This window comes from Gordionus sp. m RMFG-2023, chromosome 1 (assembly GCF_954871325.1).
Source record: "Gordionus sp. m RMFG-2023 chromosome 1, tfGorSpeb1-WG-v2, whole genome shotgun sequence".
Lineage (NCBI taxonomy): Eukaryota > Metazoa > Nematomorpha > Gordioida > Chordodea > Parachordodidae > Gordionus > Gordionus sp. m RMFG-2023.
In genome coordinates, this window is record NC_088775.1 from 54,835,694 (window position 1) to 54,857,243 (window position 21,550).

Below are 21,550 nucleotides of genomic sequence, written 5' to 3' on the forward strand. Positions count from 1 at the left end.
ATCCAAAATAAAGACTATAGTAGTAGAAAACATCCTGTTTTTGGCATTATATATTGCATAATTAGTCAATTAAAATTCTGTAACTAATTAGGTTAACCATCATAAGAAAAAATTTCAATAGGCTAAAGAAATATTTAGAGATCAAATTTTAGCCATTTAAATTAATTAAGCACTAAATAATGGCGAAGACCGGATGTTTAGTACTATTATAGTTTTTGTTTTAGTTGGCTGCTATTTATTGTTTTTTTCACAAATAACTTAAATTCGGATTCAAAAGTGATTGAAGCATTAACTCTACTAAAGAAGCACTAAAGAATTATATAAGTTTCATCGTCAGTGTTTCCAATCGTTCGGTCAACTTCATGGAGCTCGTTATACTTCTTATTATATTCTCGCTTTATTTATTAATTTTGTATATTCCATTTTAATAATTCTATTTACAAATGTATATATGTAAACCATCAATTGATGGATGTTGTAATTTGATAAATATATTAAGAATACGGCTAGATAATCATGTTTGAGGAGATTATTATACTCTCTATTTTTTATGATTCTCCAAAATATAAGGTCTAAAAGGCATGGAAAAATGGGTATAATATTTTTATAATATTAATCTCCACGCTTAAAAATATGTTTGACTAGCTAACACTCATAGTATCTTATACATAATATAATTATAGTTTTCCTGCCATGCAATAATTACGCAAAGGATTAAATACATTATTATATAATATATGTTATATTTTTTACTAATTAAAATATCAGTTTTATTTTTTATAAATACAATTAATATAGTATATTCCAGGGATCCAAACCGAACCTGAACCGTTAAAAACCGGTATTTTTTATCGAACCTGAATCGAACCTAAACCGCTAAAAAATTCTAGCCGAACCTGAACCGAACCGATAAAATGCCTCTGAACCGGTTCGAGACTCATGATTTTATGTTTATAAAATAATATGTAAGTTATTATTAGTATAATTGAAAAAAATTTATTTATATTAATTATTTTAAAGATTATCATGAATCACGTTTGATTGATAAGTGTCGGTAATAATTTTTGTAAACTTTAGTAAATTGTCATTTAACAACATTTTCCTCTAAGCTTATAAATTATAAGGCTTAGAGAAAAATTAAATCCAAAATATTACTATAAATCACATATCAAATCTGATATCATATTGGCAGTGCATGCTACCAGAGTTAGTGTGGACTATGGAAAGATGTTTTTCAACAATTAAATTTATAAGCTATCTCCTTATAGATGTAATTTGAGTGGGACGAATTTTGAAAATATATTAATTGTGCGGCTTAATAAAAAAAATTTAAGTAAAATATTGTTCATATTAAAATTAATCATTGATATTTATTTTTATATTTATAAATTAAATTTTATAATGTGCAATTAAAATAAAAGGTAGGTTTTATACATGTATTTTTTTAAATTAATGATAAAATAAAAAATTTTCCCTATACATAATTCGAATGTAGGTTTGAATACAAAAGCGTTCAAACCGGTTTTTAGAGGTTCGAACCGATACCGATATTTTGATTTTTTACGAACCGAACCTGAACCTGGAACCGTATATTTTATCCGAACCTGAACCCAAACCGAACCGATATTCGTTTCGGTTTGGAACCCTGGTATATTCTCAAAATATTATTTACACAAATTTTTTATATTATCAATTTGTAATATACTAAATATCTGTTTAGAATATAAAAAAATAAAATTAGTGTTGTTAAACGGCTCGTTTTGAGCTGATTTTTAAAAACGGCTAACTCAGTTTTTTATCCAGAAAAATTTTAAAAAAAATCGGCTCAAAAAGAGCCGTTTAACAATATAGCTAGTATGCTTGCTCATCAAAGCCAAAAAATGCAGATGCCGGATATATTTTTCAAAAATATTATTGTTTATATTAATTTATATTTGTTAATATTTATTCGTATCTCATATTAAATATATATTTAATTACATTTATCTGCTAAGTTATTTTATCAATTAATTTCGATTTCAAGTTTTCCGGCGTAATATTTACTCAAATTTTTAGTGGCGTAATATTTATCTACCATTTTCAAATTTCTAGTCAAATAATTATTATTTCTGAAACTTCTTGTCCAACAGGGAAAAAGAAATTGCAACCTTGTCCAACGAGATAGAGTCTCTGCCAATCAAGCAGTAACAGCTTTGAAGGAGTTAGAAGAGCCAATTATTTGCTATTACTGAAATATCACAATGGCCTGAAAGAAATATTTCTTCAGAAGCAAGAAAATTATTGGATTCAATGCTTATTCTAAATTTTATTTCTCATTAGAATGTATTATTTAATTATACAACTATTTAAGTATTACTTTTCAAAAATATGACATTGACTTGATTAAGATGAGAATAACGGAGAGCATTTTATCAGAACTCAAGGAAATTAGGGCTAATGTTGATGAAGAATTTAATATTTCATTGTTGAGTCAAAAGCATAAGTGTTTAATATTTGTCTCCCTCGACTTGTTGCAAGGCAAGCTCATCGTTAAAACATTAATATAGGATCAGTAGAAGGGTATATCTTAAATACAAATACATTTATAACCCAAATAAATGAATTTTTAATTCATCATGCAGCACTTACTAATCTGCAAATATTACTTCCACAAAAGCCTTCCCAACCTTTTTCAGATGGTGATAGAAAAGATTAACAATGGTTGATATAGTCCCAAAAATGCTATGGATGCTCTGTATTATTTCAAACACATTTTAGAATAAATTCCCAATGTATTAAAAGGTTTATAAACTCTTACCATTAGTAAACTAATGAGAGAACATTCTCATTTTTAAGATGAATAACAGAGGCCTGCAGATATACCATTTGCAGGGCACGGCCCGGATTTCCCTTAAAGATTTTTTACGGCCCGGCCTGGGTTTATTTTAAAAAATTTTCAGGCCCGGCCCGGCTTTTTTTAAAATAAAATTTTCAGACGCAGCTTGGGTGTTTTTTTAAAAAAAATTTTGGCCCGGCCCGGGTATATTTAAAAAAATTAAAATACTGTCCAGCCTGGGGCCGAACCTGCAGGTCTCTGAAAAACATACCAAGAAGTACAACATCTTAAAGTAGATTGAAAGGTTTGGATCTTTTGAATATTCATAGGCATTTGACGACAAGCAAGGATGAGATAATTGAAAAATTAGCTCAATCACAACGAAGATTGGATTTTATATTGTAAATATATAACATATAAAATGCAATTATTCCTAAGAAACTTTTTGTGTAAAGGCTCAAAATTCAAGTTTTTATTTTGGGTCATTTAAGTGATTCTTTACATATAATTTTTTTATAATTCACATAAATTTAAAATTGTGTATTAGAAATAGTTATCTAATAAATTTATGCTTGATATTTTTAAAAAACAATAATATTTCTTAAAATATTTTATTATCCCCCCCCCCCCCAGACAAAATTCCTGCGTACACGTCTGTGCTAGCTTATTAAATGATAATACTCGTCGAAAAATATGATAAAATACCAAATAGATGAATATTTTGTATATACCATGTCGAATATTATTTTTAAAAATTCCGAGCCGGGCCTAAAAATTTTTTTTTTAAAAAATCCAGGCCGGGCCTGGCTCCCCAAAATTTTTTTTAAATATTCGGGCCTGGTCTAAAAATATTTAAACCCGGGCCGGGCTGGAAATCCGCGCCGGGTCGAAAATGTTTTAATCCGGGCCAGGCCGGGCCGTGCAAATGGTACCTCTGCAGGTCTCTAATATTATTAATTAATTTTAATTTATTTGTAAGATATAAAAAGGGGAAAAAACGAAATAAATCATTAATATTTTTGCTTCCAAAAATATTAATAATCATTAATATTTTTGCTTCCAAAAATATTAATTTTTCTTCCAAATTTATTTAGACTATAGATAATTATTCTGTTTTGTGTCAAAAAATTTGTAGAAATAAAAACGTAAAAAAAGGAAAAAGTAAAATAAAAGGAAAAAAAAACGAAAAAGAAAAGAAATGTAAAAACTATAATTTTGATAAGTGTTAATCTCGTATATTATTGTACCACGTCTAAAATAGGGACCTACAAAATATATAAATTTCGACCCCCCACCCGATGTCAAATTTTTTCGATCTATCCTTGGTCCGTAACGCGAATTTTTAAATAAGCTTATAAGGAGGAAATCTTAAATTCAAAATCTTTATTACATTTTCTATTTTATGCATTAAATTTAAATAATCAGTAATTGATTTGATAAATTCATGTTTATCTATTTTATTCTATTATAAAATATTTTAAATTCTTTTATAATTCTGATATTCAATTAGGCAAAAAAAGGAAGAATAAGAAAGAAATATAATTAATATTTTTCGGGCGCCGGTCCTATATTTTATTAGTTCTACCGTTGGCCCGGCCTTAGGTCGGCCCCGCAAGACTCTAGTATATACCGAACTTCGTTTTTTAAAATTAATACTCATTCTTTTATTATTTTTTCTAGTAGTGATTAGTTTTTCACTTTTCAAAGATTAGAGAAGTTAGGCAGGATTTAAAATTAATCCTATTACTTTTTCGAAATTATTAATAATAAGCTTAAATATTCAACAATAATGACTTTTTCCCAAATATTTATTTTTAATCTTCATATTCCTACTCTTGTCAAATATTATAAACCAAAAAAACCTTATAATTTTCTAAAACCGTAAGCGTACCGAAATCTTTTTAATTTTAAGCAGAATCGTAACCTTTATGTTTTACCCCTAAACCATAAATTTTATGATAACAACTCAAGTCCTTGAATTTACATTTTTATTATAAAAGATTTTAAGTTAAAATTTAAAAACAAGCTCAAAACTGGGTTTTTTGTTTTTCCAGCTTTATGTTTCCTTATGAGAAGAAAACCAAAACTATAAGTGGAAGGTCGAAAAAGAAAAATAGATGTAATTGAATGTAAGTATGGAAGAAGATGATCATCTTAGTATATGACATGTTTAAAATATTATTAAAACTTCAATTTATAATCCTATTTAAGTTTCATCAAAACATTTGATTTAAGGATGTATTCGGCATTCAATAAAATAAAGAATTATCTATGTATAATAAATTAAAGTCACTTTATTTGTCAATAAAAACATGTAACACATATTAGATTTAAGTTCATCATTATAAAAAAATAATCCTGAACGGGTTAAAATATTAGTTTTATAATTTTAATGCATACCATATACATCTACAAAATCTTTAAAACTCAGGGTAGTTGCAAGAGTATTTTTTATGAGTGGGTATTTAGCAAACAATGCCAGTTTGTTTCCTATGATAATTAATTTATGCTTGGCCCGACTGAATGCAACGTTAAGCCTCCGAAAATCACTCAATATGTCTTTGCATACATTCTCGCAACGATTGATACGTTCGTCTTTAGTTGTGAAAGAGATGATAATAATATTTTTTTCTCTACCTTGAAATTGATCAATAGTATTGCATTCCACGTGATGCTTTAGGTCGTAATCTTCAATCTTTAGAGTGTCTGTATAATCCATATTCGAATGTTTGATTAAGCGAGCTCTGATAGCGTTGACTTGATCAGTATAAGGGGCAATAATCCCTATGCATTCTGGAGGATACTGTAAATGTTTGAGCAAAGTGTCAACTAAGACAAAAATTACTTCAATCTCGGAATAATTGACGGTTCGGCAAGTATTATTTGAAATAACAATTTCAGGAAATTTAGTTTCGGAGATATTAAGAAAGACGATAGATCTTGATAGCTCGGGACTTAATGAAGAAATTAACCAAGGTGGATATTTTTTTTCTTCGAGTTTCTTGACTTGGTGTTGGGAAATGGTCGCCTTCGCTACTAAAGGGCTCACACATTTTAAACGTCCCTGGTATGCAAGCTTGTTGCTTAGCCTTAGTACGACACGGTTCATCCTGTATTGCCCTGTCAATTCCGTGACACAACATTGAGCCATCGACTCCCTCGGCATAATAGGGGTGAGCTCTTGAGTGAGATCATTTTTAGAGAATTGGGCGATCGAGGTGAGCAGCAGTCGGTCAAACAAGCTCTCATCGGCTCCATATTTTTTGGCCAAAGGGCTCTTCACGATTGGTGGCAATTGATTTGGGTCCCCAACCATCACAAACCGCGAACATAAGAAAAGAGGCCCTAGGGCTAGCAATTGCGGAACTTGTGATGCCTCGTCCATGATGCACACGTCGTAACGCAATTTGCGAACAAGAGAATCTCTTGTTTTAACGATTAATAAATGTAGTAAATATAAATAAATCACCTAAATAAGTCGAATCTTTACAATAATTTTTATCAAATTTTTGATATGCGGAGTTAGTTTAAATTTTAATTCAAAATATTATCAAAGCACAACAATACCGAAGATGATATTGATCGAAGTAAATCAAATATGCTTTCTCAACATTATAATTATAAAAATATATCAACCAAAATCCTAATTTTTTATATCTTAAACTAAAAATATGCAAAAACCTGACTATATTAGCACACGTGGACGCGAACACCATACCTTCTTTAGTTAAAAACTGTCTCAACTTGACTTGAACTTCATCGAGAGCCTTATCAACAGTTTGTGCAGCTTGGAAAATGTGTTCCAACTTTTTGGAAATAATAAATGGTTGTATAGAAGAAGCAACTTTAACGGGATCCGGGGTAAAACGGACAAAATCCTTGAAGTCAAAAGCTTTATTAAGTTTAAGTAACACGTTATCTATAGCACTATTAGTGTGAGCTGTAAGTAAAATGGAAGCACCTGTCGCGGTTAATGCTCGAATAATAGTGCATATGGTTTCAGTTTTACCTGAACCAGGGACTCCTTTTATTAAACAATATCTAGATTATAAGGATAAAAATAAATTAGAAAAGTATAGGGTTAATGGCAACAGTTCAAAAATTCCAGATTATATTTTAATCAATGATTTTTTTTAATTAAAAGAAGTCAATTTTTAGGTTAAAATCTGACCATTTGGAATAAATATGATTTTTTTTTTAAAAAAAGATAGAATTTTATATGACCAAAACCATTAAGTTAGCTATTATCTTAAAATCTACATAAAAAAAGTTATATACCATTTAATAATAAATTTATTTACCATAAATGTTTATTGGATTTATTTTAATTAAGTCAAATTAAAGGAAAGAAGAATAGCGGTATGCAAAAAATTTATACATTAATTGGCCATTTCCAAACAGAACGTTTTTTCAAAGCGGTGTTTGGGTAATGTAACCAGCAATTTTTTTCATTTCCAAAAAAATGTTAAAATCTAGAATTAATTTTTTTATATAATATAATATTTTATAAAAAACAATCCGGAGTCACATTTCAAAAACGCTTTAATCGTTATTAAAATCAAACCAGTTTGTTTTCAATTTACGATTAAAAAAATGGGGATTTAAATTGTTTTTTATTTAAATATTTTTTATAAAAAAAGTAATTCGAGAAGTTAACATTTTTTTGGAAATAACAAATTGATTGCTGGTAACATTACCCAAAAACCGCTTTGAAAAAACGTTATGTTTGGAAATAGCCATTAAAAGGACTCGTTATTTCAAAAAATAACAAAATTTATACTTGCTAATATTGAGATAATAAATGAGGAAATTCTAGCTAATTCTCCTTTACGTAAAACTTAAAATTCCTAAAATTATAATAATAAAAATTTATGTTCAGTCGTTATGAAAGAAGGATTAAATGGATAAAAAATCATAATAAAAAATCTTAATCGGGGTAAGCTTTAAAATATTTAATGGACTCAATTCTTTATTTATAAATAAAATATAAATGAACCCAATTTTTTTTTATTTTAAATCACTTAATTTAAGACACGATTTACAAATTGATCTCTATTTTCACGCCCATAAGCTGAAATCGAATAGGTGAAGTGCGATATTGATAAGAAGTAATAAATAAAAACTATACCAATTGACAGTGGCGTATTTGCAATTTTACTTAAGGTAGAGGGGGGGGGGTTAAAATTTTCTAAAAAAATAGGAGCTACATGGTTTTTTAATTAAAAGGATTATAAAAAAGCAAATTATATATATATAGACTTGTGCGCCGAAAACTATCGGCGGCCGGCGCAATTTTCAAAAAATTTAATCGACGGCCGGCGGCGCGCCGATTTTTAGCCACCGTCAATAAAATCGGCGTAAATCGGCGCAGTTATAAATTTTTATAACATATTTTAATTGCTTATTAATTTTTTAAAAAATATATACACTATTCTACAGATATCTCGGCATATTTTTTAATATTTATTTAATAGAAAACTTATTAAATCCAAAATCGATTTCGTAATTTTATAATTTTATCATATAAAAATTATTTTATTTAAATTTTCGGGACATAATGATGATCTCCTTGAATTTAAAGTCAATCCAGCATTAGAGAAAACTCTTTCACTAGGTGTACTAGTCGCCGGAATGTAAATAATTTTTTTGTCGAGCCTGGAAAGATTGGGTAGTTTACTCTTCTTTCCTCTCCAAAAATTTAGAACGTCTATATCTTGTGAATGTCGATTTCCAAGAAAACTGTGGCATTCTTGTTTTAAGTCACCTAACATGGAATCATAATATATATTTGTTGAATGTTTATATGCCAATTTTCAAATAACTTGAATTTAATAATTCATCTTATCCTCATTATTAGCTATAGTTACTAACTGATTATCATCATTCTCTATAAGTTAAAGATGTTTTATTATAAATTCTGAAGCTGTGCAATTTTGCTCTATTAAATATTTTGACACAATTGTCAATTTTTAAAATCTTGGATCTAAAAGAGAAGCTAATATCTAAAGAATTTTAAATAAAAAATATAAGAATATTATATATTACTTGCAGATTACAAACCGGAAATCGTAAAGCAAGTTTTTTTAGCATATTTTCCTTAAGTGAAATAATTTTAGAACTATCACTATCATTTACTATTAAATGTGTTTCAATTTCACTTCTAAAAAGTAACGTCAAGTTTAAAGTAGGCCCTTTACTGAAAGAAATTCAACAGTTTCCTTAAATTTTGAAAGAAATGCTAATAGTTCTTCTACCAGATCAGATTCATAATTTGATAATTGAGGTGCTTCCCAATTCTTTTCAAAACATTATTAATAAAATTCTTATTTAATCCAGATATGCTTTTTATCATATTTAATATACTATGCCAACGTGTTGGGATATTTAATTTTAAGGTTTACATATGCGTGGAATTATTGTTATTATTATCATTGGAATTGCCAATTTGAAAACGGGTATCTGAGTATGGATCAATGCTGTCAAGATCTAACATGTCTGATGTTAAATCTATTGTACTAGCATTTTCTTTGATATTCCTTGAATTCAAATTCAACCTCTGCAGTTTTATATCTTAGAGCAGTAATAATTTCTCTAAATTATTTTGCAAAAAATTTCGAGACTATGGATTTTTTATTATCCAGAGTTAGGATACTAAAATTATTTATAGAATTATTATATGTAGATGCATCCATTTTAAAAATATGTAAAATTATGGTAACTTTTGGAATTTTTGATTGATTGAATTCTATAATGACGTCAATATAACTATGATTTTAAAATAGTAGAAAATAAAAATTCATCAAAATCCTGATTGACAATAAAACATTACAAGAGTGATGTTGACCAATTATTAGAATAAAAAGGTATAAAACATGAAAGAAATTTCTGCGCCGGCCGTGCGCCGCCGTGATTATCTTAAACGGCGGCGTTTTCGGTGTAACCAAAAAAGGTCGGCGGCCGGCCTATATATACAGGAAAAACAATATAAATTCGGTAAATTACATCTATTTAGTTCTTTCTCAATGTTCATTTTTATTCATGATTTGAAGTTTTATAGATCAGATAACATTTTTATTCATGATTTGAAGTTTTATAGATCAGATAACATTTTTAATTTAATTTATAAATATATTTAGGTACACTTTATCTAGAATACGCCAATGTCAAGTGAGTGGATAATAAAAGAGTTTTAAGAGAACTAATTGTGTTGTATAATGTATATTTAACATAAAATCGAGAAACACGCCAATAAGGGAGAAATAATCTATTGAATAGTAAAATTGAACTTTCTCAATGTTCATTTTTATTCATGATTTGAAGTAGTGTTTGCAACGGTCCGGTCCAGTCCGGTCTTATTAGACTTTTCGGTCCTATGGGACGGTCCCGTCCAACAACACGGTCCCACTGTCCGGTCCGACCGAAGACCGATTAAAGAATATAAAAGTTTACTATAAATTGCTTTATAGTTAATGTGTATGTACATGAACATATAAAATATGATTATTTAATGCCTAACACTATATAATATCTAATTCATCGTTTACTTTTTATATTCTTCCGTTTCATTAAATTCAATATTCATAGTTTACTTTTTATATTCTTCTTTGATTAGGCATTTGTGTATAATATAATAAAAATGAATTGATGATATAATTGAAATATTAATAGGGTAATTTAACTATTCATTTTTAATAAATTTAAATGCAGAATAAAACTTTTGTAGCTTTATAAAAAAAATTTTTTTAGGTGGGACCGGACCGCCTGGACCGGACCAGACCGACGGTCCGGTCTCATTTGACTTAACGGTCCATCGGTCCGGTCCCATTTTAGAAAAAAAGACCGGACCGGACCGTTGCAAACACTAATTTGAAGTTTTATAGAACAGATAACATTTATAATCTCATTTATAAATATATTTAGGGACACACTATCTAGAATACGCCAATGTCAAGTGAGTGGATAAAAGTTACGAGAACTAATTGTGTTGTATAATGTATATTTAACATAAATCAAGAAATTCGCCAATAAGGGAGGAATAATCTTTTGAATAATTAAAAAATGATATTTTAAACAATAAAGGATTTACTCTGAATATGTTTACAGAAAAAAACAAAAATAAATATACAAAAACTTAATTTTAGGATCAAGGGCAAGTTGTACAGCTTTAACTTGATCGACGTTCAAATTTTCACATAATCGCTTATAGAATATTGTCCTCGTTTGTGATAAATTGTTATTCGGTGTCGATATTATAGATAACGGTATACATTTAGATGGGTAAATTCTAGATTGGTGGATATCATGATCTCTAATGATTAAGAAACGCAATTCCTGGTAAATTTGTTGGGGCCTCATTAATTCAACTAAGTTGGAAAGACCTGCGGAATCGGATTCGAGCTGGCTTAGCGCATACCACCGAGTAAAAAATGTCCAATCGATGGGCCTTAATAAACTAGGATTCACAATAGATTCCCAAAAGTCGATGTTAACCGATGGAATATATGCTTTAAAAACTTTTTTAGATTCGGGTGAATCAAATTCCTCTAGAATGCCACCATCTATCGTGTCTCGTGATTTAAATCGTTTACTTGGCTTGAATTCCTCTATATCCGTAATAGAGGTAGGCGAGGGAAAGCCCTTTCCAGCTAAACTGCATGTCCAGGACTGAGGACATCTTCGACACATAGCTATATTTCTGATAGGGCTAGGGAGAGCATACAATTCTTTCATATCAATAATCTCTCCTAAGGAATTTGCCATATTAAAAATGCGAGTATGATCGTGCCCCCTTTCTTCCAACGCCTTCATATTTGAAGAATGACTGACGCCATTCATAAAGCATTGGGGTATAAGTTTAGGGAAGCTACTAAATCGAGCTAATTCATTTCTAATTTGTAAAAGTCCCTGTAGATGTTTTCCCTCCGTGGTGACCCATCTACTATCGATTCCGGCAATAGTGGGAAATACCTCTCGCATAGAATGATGACCTTTACTAGGATTGCTATCCAAATATAATATAAGACCGCCATCTTTCAGATCTGGGTGGATTTCATAGTCTTTAGTTTCTAAAAAATTAGTTAGTTGAAATTTCTCATAAGTAACTAGTTAAAAAAATTAAAATAACTATTTACATTTTTCATAAATATTTACATTGGCAGTTATTTTTTAATAAATGAATATTAAACGAAATGCAATATATTTTTAATAATTACTATTTACAAGTATTAATCCAATGAATTTAATTGAAAAGATTTAAAATTTTGAAACTCAAAAATATAAATTTTAGATATTTAACATCTCCATTGACACATTTCAGTTTAAATCAGGGTTATAGCGAATAAATATTTTGATAAATTAACTAGTATGCATTAAATGCATGTTTATCAATCTTGATAAGTTACAATTTATTTAAAAATATATTTGCATCATGAAGGAATCGAAAACTAAAGAATTTTTTTTATTACTAAAATAAATAAATATAATAATTTAGCTAAGCCATGGTTTATTTTTTAATGAATTTAAATTTTATTTAATATTTAGCAGAGTATAAATTATATTAATTATTATTTATTTAACTTCCACTTGCTACATTTGAATTTATAAATTAATTTTCTTCTTAATTGTTCTGATCAGATTTACAAAATAATTTATTCAATTCTGGTAAAAAGTTATATATTATATTATATATAATATTAAGCCAAATTATTGAAATAACGATAACTATAAAATAATTAAGATTGATTAACTTTACAATAATCAAAATCTTTTATGATAGTTAAATTTTAATTTTTAGGGATTATGAACTAGCATCAAGTTTGGCTTGGTCTGGTCTTCCAGTTGCTTGGGATTATAATGCATCGATTTTTCGGCACGATCTAACATAAATACCTCAACAACTAGTTCAGTAGAAATCTAGAAAATAAATTTTCAGACATGGCTAACGTAATTTTTATCCCACTTGTCACCAATACTCTTGATTTTTGGTGAGAAATTCCATAAATTTATCACATTATTAGGGAGAAAAAAGCCAAATAAGTTGTGATCATGAAGCTTTCTATTTCAAACAAGCCATTACGATGGCTATTCATCAAAGTAATTGCACTGCTATTCTTGGTTCCATATAGCAATGAAAGTAAGTCGGTCTCACCTTTGTTATCACCTATTAATTGTTTTTTAAATTTAAATTTATATATATGCGTTATATCTTTCTAATTGTGATTTGTTTTTTTATATGACCTTTGTTCTACTAATATGCAATTACATTGACCTCCATAAGATAATATAAAATGTAAGAAATATATAATTCAAATAGCGTAACCTTTGAAAATATATATAAACATTCAAATATAACATATCTTCTTTCCCACCAAGTTAAGATCGTCTATCAATCTTTTTATTACCAAGTTCAAGTTCGTCTATTAATCTTTTTGTTGGCTTTCGTTCCCTTGTTCGATAACGCGGTTGCCTTCCTTTTTGACTTGGTTCAATTGGTATTATTGATTTGGTTTCGTCCTTATTCGTAGTTGATCTGCGTGTTTTCGTACTATTTTATCTTTTTCTTCTACGTTATACGAGAATTATGCTTGTTGATTTATTATTTTTCCTTCATGACATCAAGTGGATTTTTTATCCAAACTAATTCGTTTTCTCCAAAATCTCTATGTATGCCTTTGTTTAACTGATCGTGTTTTACTACAGATTTTCAGTAATTGATGGTTTCACCCAGTCTAATAAAGTATTTAGTCTTCTCCCCATAAATAGTTTGGCAGGTATCCGGCCCGTTGAGGAATGTTCGGAATTTCTATATGTAACTAATACTTCATTAAGGCATTTTTCCCCATCATTTGATTGTTTTCTATTTACAAAATACCGATTTTTGTATGGTGTCAATTTGATATGGAACACCATATCGTGTAAGCCATTTTTCTAATCTATTTATTAAATTTTTACTTGTGGTATCTTTGATTCTATCGATCATCCATTTTGAATAAGCATCGATTCCTACCAGCCAATAAAATCCGTCTAGTGGTCCGGCAAAATCTAAATGTACCCTTTCCCAGGGTTGTGCTGGCGGATTCCATGGGCATACGGCAACTTCTGGTATATCTCTGCGATGTTTTTGACACCCAATACAGCGGTTGTCTAATTTTTCGACATCTTATCTAATTTTCCCCACCATATATAATGTCTCGTAATGGATTTCATCGATGTAATACCGGGATGACCTGTATGTAATATCTATAAAACTCGTTTTTGTAGTGAATATGGAATTATTAAGCGACCATTACAAAATAGGATACCGTCATCATTTTCTATTTCATCTATTCTTGTTCTAAAAGCTTGTAATTCTGGTGCTTGATTTTGTATATTTGTACCATTTAATAATATTTTTACTCTTCTTAAAATTGGATCTTTAGCAGTTTCATCTCTAAGTTCAGTGGGTTTCGCGATAAAGCATCTGCAATTATATTACTTGCTCCATTCTTATACATTTTTGTATTTTCTTCCAATTGTAGTTTTACTGGTTTGACATTTTTTATTAATCCTAATTTATTATCAAACACCGTAGCAAATTCTTTATATAGTTTGTTAATATTTAAGTTACTATTATCATTGTATTTATATCTATTGTTGATCATATTGATTTTTACATTTTTTGGTAACGCTAAGTCAAATTCGATAATCCATGGAAATCCAAATAGAGCTGCATCATTTGTTTGTGCGACTAATAATGGAAGCCATTTTATGTTATTATTTAATTGTACTTTTACATCAGCTTCACCCATAATTTTTATTCCATTATTTCCATATGTAGTTGGTGCTTTAGCCCTTCTGTTTTGGCCTTCCGATTTTATTCATTATTTCATTAATAATGGTTACTGCCGAGCCAGTATCATATTCCATTTTAATTTTTTGGTTGTTTATTAATACCTCAATTGTTGGATGTTGCCAATATTTGTATGTTGGATGTTGCCCATATTTGTATCTTTTTCTTATTGAGACATCCGAATCGTCTTCTTTATTATAGTAATTTGTTACGTAAATCTTTTCTTTGGTTTTACAACATACGGCGAAGTGGTTTGGTTTCCTACATTTGCTGCACAATTTTCCGTAGGCGGGACAATTTCTAATAGCATGAAACCGATTACAGAAATAGCATGGTTTTCTCCAATTACTATTATTATTTGTATGGTAGTTATTATACCCGGGCACTAGTTCTCTTTTTACATATGCTTTATTATCATTTTGATAGTGCCGTTTATCATGATCATTATTATTATACTGCCGATTATTTTTATTTATCCGATTATTATTATCATGTTTATTCGGCTCTTTGATTTTATATACCATTTTAGCAGTATTATTTATTTCTAAGTCGGCTCGTTCCATCGCTATGCCAATTGATCTTCGTCTTTAGTATCTGGATATCTTAATCGTAGTTCTTTATCCAGTTGTGACATCTTTAGTCCGGCGATTAATTGATCTCGAATTCTCAGTTCTACATTGTCTACAAATTCGCATCTTTGGGCTAGCTCCTTTATATTTTTGAAATCAATTCTTGATGCCAAAATAGTTCTTATATAGTTGTTTTGCTATTTTATATATGTCAATCCATCCTACCTTTTCTATATTCCTAGGATAGAGTAATTTTTTGATATCAGTTATAATGTTTATTCCTTCATAAGCTATAAATAATTTTTTTAAAGTGGCGTCAGTTTGAGGAATATTTTTCACATTTAGTATATATTTGATATAATCAACGTAGTCCTCGATAGAACAATCTTCCTTTTTAAAGTCCTGGAGAATAATTTTATCCATAATTTCTAAATATATATAATTTTTTTTTATAAACAGAAAAATTTTTTATAATTCTATATATTATTAAACTTGACCGAAGACCTTGCGATTTAGATTTTTTTTTTTATTTCGTCGCCATTTTTTATAGTCAAAACAATAGATTCTTTATTATAAAATTGTTTCCTATATATAGTCTTTTATAATTATGTCATTTAACTACTACTAATATGCAATTACATTGACCTCCATAAGATAATATAAAATGTAAGAAATATATCATTCAAATAGCGTAACCTTTTAAAATATATATAAACATTCAAATATAACATTTTGTATAATGTATTATTAAAATTTAACAATTATTATTTATCATATAGTTATATATTTTGAATGTCGATGAGATATCATATCAATTCCATAATTTTTTTTGCCTTACTTCAAAATTTAAATTAGAATCCTATATTACGCATTATGCACACCTTATATAACTATAATAAAATAGTGTTTTGATTGTATCTATACTTAGGTACATTTGCAGACACATTTAAGTGTGTATCTATTTACAGATAATAGACATTTAACAACTCTGATTATTTGGTTTGGTTTATATATCTTTCCTATTAAATTATATTACTTTTTTGGTTGATAAAAAATTTTCTTAATCCATCAGAGGTTTAAATTGTATGAATATATGTTTTAATTTTCGTGAGAAAAAATCTTAATAAACAAAGAAGATATTAATTTTAACATGTTGCTAAAACATTAAATATAACCTATTTGAAATAATTTATAATTTTCTGCTAAAGAAGGGGGAGGGATTTGTCCCACCATTGGTTACGCGCCTGGAAAAGACCAAAAAATATTATATAAAAGGTATAATTTCTCACTCCATGTAGTAAATTTCAAAATTGATCGTAATTACAGTGAAAAAAAGATATTTTCCAAACACATGTTACTTTAAATAAAAAAAATTTTGATATAAAAAGTTGGGTATTTTATTTATGAGTCGATTTTAAACGGCTCTTGTTAATATCTTACAAATATTAATGGTTTAGCCGATTTAATAAACTTAGAGCTAATTGTAATAAAATCGGCTCTAATCCAGGCTTAATAAAATGGCTAAGGCTAATCAGCTGTAGCTATATTTATTGGCTATGATTAAGCCATAACAGAAATGACTTAAGAGATTTCCAATTATCCCTACCTTTATCTGAATATTTATAAAGAAAAAATATTGTAAATTCCTTTTAAACTGGAATAGCCCATTTGCCTTATATGTATTTTTTATTGATATATTTTTGGTTTAAACCTATATACATTTTTGCCATAATGTTATTATTATAAATCAGATCAAGCTGGCTAAGTAGCGATTTATTGAATATAATCATAAATTTTTTTTTATCTAATACTTTTATTGAGGAGAAGATTGTAAAGCATGACTTGACCTTGATGTTCGATACTAAACGTGGCTTTTCCAGTCTTTAATTCGCTTATGAAAGCATATGTTTTGCCTTTAAAAAATGGTTTATCTTAAAAAACGTTTAAAAAATAATTCACCCTACTGAATGCTTTATTTTATCATTATATATAATCCTTAAAAGTATAATTAAAAAAAATGGGCAAAATAATAAATATTGATAATTAATAACAAACCAGAGTACTTTTTAACAGATATACCCTTTAAAGGATAAGCTGAAATTGCGACAATTTACTATTTAAAAATTAAATATATATTAATTTATTTTTTATAAAATTCTTTTACATGAAATGGCATGTTTGACAAAATATATCATTAAATAACAATCGTAAATAAATTTATTATTATTTTGGGTTGGTATAATACTTTTTAGAATAATAAATTGTCCATGAATCAGCCAATGGTAGAGCTAAAAAGTAGGGGCATAGCGATATTTTTTATCAGATATAACCCATTTTCGTCTCTTAAAATATAGGTAACCGACCGATATTTTTAAATGTTTCGATCAGATCCGATAGTCTCAATGACATATATAATACCTAGACTGACGATTCATTCATTATGTACATCAATGCAAAACAGATGGAGACGCCATCTTAGTTACACTAATCATTATTAAAATTTTAAACGAGAGCCTAATTTATTCCTATATTTGATGCAAACTTTATTAAAGAATTACCGGATCATCGAGATAATAAGGAAGCAAGTTATCAATTTAATAGTAGTTTTTAACATGAGAATTGTTAAGGGAGAAAGCTATTACGCCTAGCACTAAAGGAATATAATGGCAAAGTATGCGAATAATAAGGAGTTGAATAAATAAATATTAAAAAAAAAAGATTGATTGACTGTTGATAAATAAAATAATAAATAAACGGCGATGATTTTGTAAAAAATAAATATATAAGCGCGAAAAAAAAAGAAACAATTATTATTTTTATGTACGATTTCATATTTTAAGGAAAGAAAAATAAAGAAATAAAAATTATAAGTAAAAAAAACATAGATACATTAAAAAGTAGTTGTTTGTTGTTGTAATACCAGAGTGTTGTTTTGATATTGGTGACCCCGACGTATTACGGAAAAAATAGTATTTTTAAAATTAGAATTATAATACTCGAGGAGGTTTTCCCCAGAGAGTAATTGGACCAAATACTTCAATTGTGCGAGACAGTGAGAATGCCAGAGTTAGGGGAAGAGAAGTATTTCCGGAGGGAGTTGAAGATCAAACCGTGGAATGTTTTCGATGTCGAGAGAGGGGACATGTGGCAAGGGATTGTGCTAATTAGTGACTATATGATGGTAAAAAAATGATACACGGGGCCAGGAGAGTGGGTTATTGGAAACAAACAAAATATATTCACGAGAACAAAGAAATATAATTGGGAATGTAAGGATGATACAAGACGAGGTAATACATGATCCTTGTCCTAGAGTAATAATAGACTTCAATGGAAATAGGGTACCTATGCTATTTGACACGGGGCAGCTATTTCAGTAATGAGTTATGCGAGATATAAGAGTATTTGGCCCGATGGAATGATAGCAAATGAAGGCTTGAGAATACGACAATTCGATGGATCGCAAATAGCAGTAATGGGAGTAGTGGAAATAGAGGCAATGACGGGAGGAGGATAGAGGTTTTGGACTTATGGATTATTAATAGGAGAGTAGAAGCGGTATTGGGGTGGGATTGGAATCACCCGGATTGGTCCATGGTATAGTTTTTTTTTTGGGGGGGGGGGGGGTATTTGCATGGTGGGGGGTTTTCGTTACGATGGTGAGTGATGATATATGATGATTTTGTAAAAAATAAATACATAAGCGTGAAAAAAAAAGAAAAAAAAAAGAAACAATTATTATTTTTATGTACGATTTCATATTTTAAGGAAAGAAAAATAAAAATTATCGATTTTCGTGTTTCAAGAGGGAAAAAAAATTGGAGTAAGTTAAAAAAACATAGATACATTAAAAAAGTAGTTGTTTGTTGTTGTAATACCAGAGTGTTGTTTTGATAAGAATAATTACCATATATTACCAAAATGGCGGGTCCAGCTGATTTGCTTTTAACGAAGCTTAAAAATGCATTTGAATGAATCGTTAGTCTAGGTATTATATATGTCATTGGATAGTCTTAATTTTTATTTTAAATTTATTAATATTTAAAAAAATATACTATGTATAAGAACATTCTTATATATTTGAAGTGATAATTTTTTAAAAACTAAATAAATAATTGGAAATATGTTATTTATTTTTATAAAGGTGTTGTTTCTGATTAATAATTTTTAAAAAAATCCAATAAATTTATCATGAATAGGCAAGATAGAATTATACTTTTCATACGATAGTAAGAATTTTGGAACAAAAAATTTACAACGATTTTACTAAATTAAATAAATGATTTATCAATATTTATATACTTTTAGATTGATGAATATCTGAATAAATAAGCCTAAAATGATAAATTAATTCAAATTTAATATTTTAAATAACTGTTGTGGTATAATCATAAAAATTAAAATAGTATGCATAATGACGAAATCAGATTTGTGTTATATTGGAGAGGTAATCAGCCAATATCAATATAACTTCGACAATATCGGATCGGCCTCCAAAAGGTGGTATCGATACACCTGGTAAAAAGTTAATTTATGGGTCGGTATCAATAAAATCATGATTTTTGTCAACCATATATTTTAACCTTAATCAGTCTAACATTCTTGACTTAATTAAAGTTTGTCATCTTTTATAAGGTAATTTACATCGATTTTAAAATTTAATGAATAAACTTATTTCTAGTTCTGCAAAATAGATCTTACACAAAGGAGAACTCTGATTATTAGGCTTATTTAAAAAATCATGTTTGATAGATAACCTTGAGAAGGAGGCTCAGTTGTCATGACAGCGTCGATTATGCCCTTCAAACCAAGTCGTGAGGAGCTTACATGATATTCCGTGGCAAGTGCCCGCCGTGACATTAATGCTAAGTCGCGCTTATTTTTTAAAGGCCCTAAATGGTTAGAGAGAAGGCGTGAAGTGGAAATTTTCCAAACTGCGTAATTAGCCATTTTGCATGCCAGGGCAGAACGTAATTCTCTTAAGGGAATATCCATAATGAAGGCCTCCAAAATGAAGGAGGAATTCTTAAGAGTTTCTTTGAGAATTAAGCACAGTTTAGATAGTTCTTCCTTTAACGTTGGAAGAGATCGTGAATCATAATCGATGGATAAATATCTTTGGAAAACATTGTGAGATATCTTGCCATAGAGCAAATCGTAAGCTTCTCTGTTGTGTTCTGGTGTAGGGCTTGCTTAAGATATAATAGTTGTAAATTGAATAAAAAAATATTAATGTTAGGATTATAATTAGCTTTATAAGATAACGCAAATTTATGTTTTTTAATAAAAAAAATCATAGATGAACTTATACCACTTTTAGACGGTACCAATATGGTATCGGCCTAAGCCAGCGATACACGATTCAAGTCCTGCAGGGCCAGCCCAACTTTTCAAGCGCCCTGGTAGAAAGACTGAGTGTAGCCAAAAATGTCTTTACAGATAAACAAGGATGCCTTAATGACCAAAATTTTGAAAATATATTATTACTGGACCATTCCATGTCAAATAAATCACTTTATAACCCGACTATCTCAGATTTTGTTAAAATGGTATTTAAGTTAATAAAGTATTGTAATTGACGAATCCAAAATATTAGCTTCTTAACTCTATTAGAACCGGAGATATAGGGTTTCAAAGTGGCTCAGCTTGGTCATTTTCCGAAAAAAATGATTAAAATTGAGATAACTTTTATATTAGATGCACTATGTATATTTATTATGGTTCATTTTATAGCCCTAAGTAAACTCTTGAACGTATGTTAAATAAAATTAATTTTTAGTTTATATATTTTTTTTAAATAGTAAAAATTTGTAATTAATTTTTTAAAATGTTAGACTAAATTTTTTTTTCCAAATTTCAGATATTTTGTAAAAAGTACCAAGAACTGTTCATATAGAAAATTTCATAGTGGGGCCAAAAATATTAATTAAGAAAGATCATATTTTTGAAAAATCCGCTAGATGACGTAAATAGTTTAAAATATCAATTTTAACAATATAAGTCAATCTAAGAAAAAAATTTTATTCAATAATAAAATATTTATTGAATAATTAATAGTAAGCGTATAATAAATATTTAGATAATTTTAATTAAACTTCCTTGAATTTAATTTATAGATAATAAAATTTATTAAGTAAGCATTAATTAAATTTTCGATTTTTGAATAATATTTTTCCAATTATCTATTGATTTTTTTTATCTGTTACTTTTTCCTAAAATTTATCATTTTTAAAATTAATTAATTTATTAATATTTTATAATATGTTTTGTACAAATCCATTGAATCTTTCAAATTACTATTCCATAAAAGGTTTAAGAAAAGTGACGCTTTGGACAACA

The 21,550-nt window shown here is 28.5% G+C and overlaps 1 protein-coding gene across 5 annotated transcripts in view; it reads right to left on the reverse strand.

Moving 5' to 3' along the window:
• Positions 1-5,188: 5,188 nt before the first annotated feature.
• Positions 5,189-21,550, reverse strand: part of LOC135922920 (DNA replication ATP-dependent helicase/nuclease DNA2-like) — a 38,070-nt gene continuing 21,708 nt past the window's right edge. For 2 of the 5 annotated variants that reach the window (XM_065457453.1, XM_065457452.1), the window contains exons 2-7: positions 20,523-20,664; positions 19,969-20,403; positions 17,023-17,124; positions 10,947-11,880; positions 6,497-6,856; positions 5,189-6,240 (exon numbers count right to left, since the gene is read on the reverse strand). In XM_065457453.1, coding sequence (XP_065313525.1) covers positions 5,205-6,240; positions 6,497-6,856; positions 10,947-11,880; positions 17,023-17,124; positions 19,969-20,206 — 2,670 coding nt within the window. In that variant the 5' untranslated portion in view covers positions 20,207-20,403; positions 20,523-20,664 and the 3' untranslated portion in view covers positions 5,189-5,204. The remainder of the gene's footprint in view (positions 6,241-6,496; positions 6,857-10,946; positions 11,881-17,022; positions 17,125-19,968; positions 20,404-20,522; positions 20,665-21,550) is intronic. The other 3 variants (XM_065457450.1, XM_065457451.1, XM_065457454.1) reach the window with 2 other exon arrangements.